The 6,274-nt window shown below is 37.2% G+C and overlaps 1 protein-coding gene across 1 annotated transcript; it reads left to right on the top strand.

The window, feature by feature from the left end:
* Positions 1–347: 347 nt before the first annotated feature.
* Positions 348–6,274, top strand: abi3b (ABI family, member 3b). The gene is made up of 5 exons (XM_055176451.2): positions 348–536; positions 2,332–2,499; positions 2,679–2,873; positions 3,107–3,180; positions 5,454–6,274. Exons 1-5 carry the CDS (start codon positions 405–407, stop codon positions 6,121–6,123), a joined length of 1,239 nt encoding a protein of 412 aa, XP_055032426.2. The 5' UTR covers positions 348–404; the 3' UTR covers positions 6,124–6,274.

Genomic DNA, 6,274 nt, shown 5'->3' on the forward strand with positions numbered 1-6,274 from the left:
TACTCTCGCCCGTCGCTGGTGGAGGTGCACTCACTCTCGCCCGTTGCTTTTATTTAACTGCTTTGTTGAATTTAATACATTTAAAATTTAAGTGTTACATGATCAAATTATTTTTAAATGATTTATGTTTTTTATGTAATATTGCATGTAAAATTGTATGCACTTGTTTGATGGAGTGCCAATAATAAAGCAAAAATACAAACGCATGCATCTGCCCTGAAGACAGTGATTGCTATTCTGCAAGTCTGCCCAGGTATGCATTACACACCCACTCTCTCAACATGTATGTGCCTGTCATCTTCACCTCAGTCCCTCAAAAGTCTAGCACAGGTTTGTTTCACAGAGCGAGTGGAAAAACTCTATAACCAAAGTCTGTTTTATTCAGATCTGTGGAAAAGTGCAGGATGCGAGACAACAGTTGGAGAGAGTCCATAGACCAAATTCTTCACGATGCTCCGGCTGCAAGGAAAAATCTTCTGGACAACCACAGCAATCTGCACAAGGTGGCGGATTACTGTCAGAACAAATACTTCAATGTGAGATTTTTTTTACTTTTCACATACAATGAGATATGTTTACCTTATTTACATTCTTGCATTTCGTAGATGTTTTTATCCAAAGCAACTTACAGCGCAACTTAAAGCTGAACATGTTATCAAAATGTGTGTTCCCTGAGGATCGAAACTATGACCTTTGCAAAACTAACACAATGCTTTACTAGCTGAACTACAGGAACACTTTTATTTTATCATACTGTAATTTATACATACATTATACTGTATATTGCATTGGTCCCTTAAGTATTTTATATAACATGTTATGGGTTTTAATAATGCTTGCAATTCATTTTAAGGTTCTCATTCTTGTTGTTTATCAGTTCTTTTCATGGATTAGTAAAATCTTTTCCTTCAGGCTTGATCTTTTTCTGATGGTAAACATGTCTTAACAAGACTCTGGAATGTCTCCATAAAACTCTTCTTAACATGTTTATCTACTGTAGGAATCTAGCTCTGTGTTTTGGAGGTCTGCATGGGTCTTTCATTTATTTATTCATTTATTATTCATTTTTTATGACTGATATTTTGTGATGAGGTTTTATGATGTCTACATTTCTTTTTGCAGATAAAATATGAGATGCAGAAATGACATTAGATTAAATTGTAGCTTATAAACATAGGGGCTTTTAACACCTGGTCACTTCAAGCGTTTTCTCTGATCAGATAGCTATCCGATCAGAGAAAACACATGAAGTGACCAGGGCCCAAAAGCATCGTAAGGCTAAGTAGATCGTAAAAACGATTGTACGAATCATCTTAGAATTACGGGCCGTTTCCCAAAAGCTTTGTAGCTTAAGTAGCAATTGAAAATCATCATAGATCTACGAGTGCTCTGTCTGGAGTAATCGTTCATTCATAAGTGCATCGTAAGACAATAGAGTTACAAAATAACCTGCAGGACAACCAGCAAATTGCACTCCTGCAATAACGATAATGTAATGTTTTATATTTATATATTGGGGTTTTCTTTGTTTAAATTACTTTAATATAATATATTTAAAATTCAAATGAGAAATCAAATTTAAATGACTAAACATAAATTAATAAAGAAGGAAAACGTATTTTGTACAAGTTGGTAAAAGTTTTTTGTATTTTGGTAAAAGTTGGTAGCAAATTGATAAATGGTTCCTACCGATTGCAGCTATAATTCATTGAAAAAGAGTTTTGAAGGGAAATGGCATCTAATTAAAGAAACAAAAAAATATTTACGGTACAATGCAATAATCCATAATAATAAATAAACATAGATAATAAACAACATATAATAATAATAATCTAAACTATAATAGAAATGCAGAAGGCATTTCCGAGTGGGACGAGTCCTAACTAAATACGGAAAAGAATATTTCATTATGCACAAATTATTAAACGCACGTAAATGAACAACGAATGTTCGTTAAGTAGCTCGTAGAAAGCGCTCTAAAGTGCTAAGTTCAATCGTTATCGGGAAACCCAGCCCTGGTCTAAAAAGGCCCATAGACTACATCACATGCCATTTCTGTTCTTTCAAGCTGGCAAGCTGCACACACACAGGATTGTGGGATATCACAAACAGTGAAGGAAGTGATCTTAAACAAACCAGATGAAGGCACCTAGTCATCAACAAGTTCTTGAAATTACATTGGGTTTTTTTATTTTTATTCAGGATAGTGGTTTTCAGGTTTTGGAACTCATTGTGTGTCTATTTGCATGTAAAGCACTTAAGTCTTACAACACTTCTTACTTGAAATATGAATGTTATGCATTCAGGTTGTTTGTCTTTATTCACGTGAAGGTGGAGAACAGCAGAAGTGTCACTGAAGAGTCTAAAGCTCTCACCACTCAAGCCCTGGCCAGCGTCACATATCAGATCAACAATCTGGCCACATCTCTACTGAAGCTTTTAGATGCTCAGACTGTTCAGCTGAAACAGATGGAGTCCTCTGTCAACATGTTGAGTCTGGTGAGCTTGTATGATGTTTGCATGGCACCAGAATCTCTTATAATAGAATTACATTTTTAAAAAAAATGCCAGAAATACATGAAAAACTCACCCAGTTGATGCTCTTGAGTACTAATCATAAATCATCACAGTTATGTTAGTAAGTGTCATCATATATAAACTTTAATGTTTACTTACAGACAGTTGACATTTACAAAGAGAATACAGCGCGCAGAGAGATTGGAGTGCTGACCAAGCAGTCAAAGATTCCTCGAACTCAGAAGGTAGTCCCTCCAGCAGGTGGACTCGAACCGTTTCGAGTGTACAGACGCGCCCCCATATCATACACTCCATTAGACAAAGTGGGCCACGGCCACTGGGAGAGTAATAAAAATGTAAGCAAATATATCCTCACACATTTGATTGAGGTATTTTACTAGTTTTGATTAATGTCAAACTGAGCGCTGTTGTCTTGATTTAACAACAATACAGAGAAAATCTGACCTTTTTGATTTTGTAATGATATTTAAGTGATAAGGGGTATTTATCAAAACACTGTGCTTTTAACCCTCTACTGGTGATGAGAAAAAATAATTTTTCTTCATTATTCCATTCTCTGAAATCCAAGGAAGATCCAGCAGAAACAGACAACATAGAATCTTTTCAACAGATCAGCACACAAGAGACCAGCACCTTCAGCTGGTATGTACTAGACATGGTTTCTATTTTAAATGATTTAAAACCTCATTACAAATGATTACTTCTACACTGCAACAATGAATTTAAGTGGATGCTCAGTGTGAGTGAGTGGTTTCAAGTTAACCATACAATGATAAGGGCACAATACATATAATACAATAATATCCAACCTACTACTAAAAATACTAAAATATTGAAAATTAGGGATGTGACAGGATGTAATGGTCAAGTATTGATGTGATGTCCAGTATTGATGTGATGGTCCAGTATTGATGATGTGATCACAGTATTAATGTTATTATCACAATATTGATGTAATAGTTAAGTAGTGATGTGATGTCAAGTACTGATGTGATGCCCAGTATTGATGTGATGATCACAGTATTGATATGATATTCACAATATTGGTATGGTGACCATAGTATCGATGTGATAACCGCAATATTTATATGATTGCAGTATTGATGTGATGGTCCAGTGTTGATGTGATGATCACATTATTGATATGATTATCACAGTATTGATGTGATGGTCCAGTATTGATGTGATGATCCTAGTATTGATATGATGATCTAGTATTGATGTGATGATCACAGTATTGATGTAATGGCCAAGTATTGATGTGATCTCCAGTATCGATGTTATGATCACAGTATTGATATGATCATCATAATATTAAAATGATGATCACAGTGTCGATGTGATGATCACAATATTGATATGATGATCACAGTATTGATGTGATGGTCCAGTATTGATGTGATGATCACAGTAATGATGTGATGGTTTAGTATTAATGTGATGGTCCAGTATTGATGTGATGGTCCAGTGTTGATGTGATGGTCCAGTATTGATGTGCTGATCACATTATTGATGTGATTATCACAGTGCTGATGTGATGCACAGTATTGATATGATCATCATAATATTAAAATGATGATCACAGTGTCGATGTGATTATCACAATATTGATATGATGATCACAGTATTGATGTGATGGTCCAGTATTGATGTGATGATCACAGTATTGATGTGATGTTTAAGTATTAATGTGATGGTCCAGTATTGATGTGATGGTCCAGTATTGATGTGATGATCACAGTGCTGATGTGATGGTTTAGTATTGATGTGATGATCCCAATATTGAAATGATGATCATAGTATTGATGTGATGGTTTAGATCAGGGATGGGCAACTTCGGTCCCGGAGGGCCGGTGTCCTGCAGAGTTTAGCTCCAACCATAATTAAACACACCTGAAGCAGCCAATTAAGGTCTTACTAAGCATACTAGACACTTTTAGGCAGGTTTGCTGAGGCAAGTTGGAGCTAAACTCTGCAGGACACCGGCCCTCCAGGACCGAAGTTGCCCATCCCTGGTTTAGATTGATGTGATGATCACAGTGTTTATGTAATGGTCCAGCATAGATGAAATTGTCTAGTATTGATGGGATCACAGTATTGATTTGATGGTCTAGTATTGATGTGATGATCGCAGTACTGATGTGATGGTCCAGTATTGACATGTTGATCACAGTGTTTATGTAATGATCCAGTATATATGAAATTGTCTAGTATTGATGTGATGATCACAGTATTGATGTGATGGTCTAGCATTGATGTGATGATCACAGTACTGATGTGATGGTTTAGTACTGACATGATGATCACAGTGTTTATGTAATTATCCAGTATATATGAAATTGTCTAGTACTGATGTGATGATAACAGTATTGATGTGATGGTCTAGTATTGATGCAACGATCACAGTACTGTTGTGATGGTTTAGTACTGTTGTGATGGTCCAGTATTGACATGATGAGCACAGTGTTTATGAAATGGTCCAGTATAAATGAAATTGTCTAGTATTGATGTGATGATCACAGTATTGATGTGATGGTCTAGTATTGATGTGATAATCACAGTACTGATGTGATGGTTTAGTACTGTTGTGATGGTCCAGTATTGACATGATGGGCACAGTGTTTATGAAATGGTCCAGTATAAATTAAATTGTCTAGTATTGATGTGATGATCACAGTATTGATGTGATGGTCTAGCATTGATGTGATGATCACAGTACTGATGTGATGGTTTAGTATTGATGTGATGGTCCAGTATTGACATGGTGATCACAGTGTTTATGTAATGGTCCAGTATTGATGAAATTGTCTAGTTTTGATGTGATCATCACAGTATTAATGTGATGGTCCAGTACTGATGTGATGGTCCATTATTGATATAATGTCTAAAAACTGATGTGTGTATTGCTGTTTCAGGTCTTTTTTGGGTATTGCAGTTCCTCCTCCAACAGTGCCCGATGGGATGCTATTGAACATCACAGCACCTCCTGACCTTTCTCCTTCTTCACCATCTCCTTCTGTCATGTCTGACAGCTCTCCATCTCTTCCTCCCTATGGCTATCCAGATTTATCAATGCTGCCTCCTCCACCTCCCCCAGATGATGAAATGGAAGACACTCCACCTCCACCCCCACCTCCTCTTTTCTCTACATCTCAATGCGACTTGCCTTCATTACCAACTAGTACATCTGCAACTTCAGCAAATCCTCCACCTCCTCCCACTCAGGGCAACATGGCTATCCCACCTCCTCCTCCAACTCAGGGCAACTTGGCTATTCCACCTCCTCCACCTCCTCCTCCAACTCAGGGCAACATGGCTATTCCACCTCCTCCACCTCCTCCTCCAACTCAGGGCAACATGGCTATTCCACCTCCTCCTCCACCTCCCAATCAGGGCAACATGGCTGTTCCACCACCTCCTCCACCTTTTTCTAGCTCAACATATAGTGGCTTGTCGGGACCCACGTCCCCTGCACCTTTCCAAAGTTTGCCTGTGGTGCCACCACCCCCTCCCCCTCCTAATACCAGTGGGAAATGTATACCACCTCCTCCTCCACCTCCTCCTCTCCCCAATTTTAAATGCTGAATTTTAGCTGCATGTGTAAGAGTATTAAAGAGTTGATATTTTATAGCATAATGCTATGAATAACTTTTTTAGTAAAGCATATCAAGGTGTGTAAAATCTACATTTATTTAATAAAACAAATATACTCACAATAAGAGAATTACATAAATCA

Source organism: Misgurnus anguillicaudatus, chromosome 4, assembly GCF_027580225.2.
Source record: "Misgurnus anguillicaudatus chromosome 4, ASM2758022v2, whole genome shotgun sequence".
NCBI classification, from domain to species: Eukaryota; Metazoa; Chordata; class Actinopteri; order Cypriniformes; family Cobitidae; genus Misgurnus; species Misgurnus anguillicaudatus.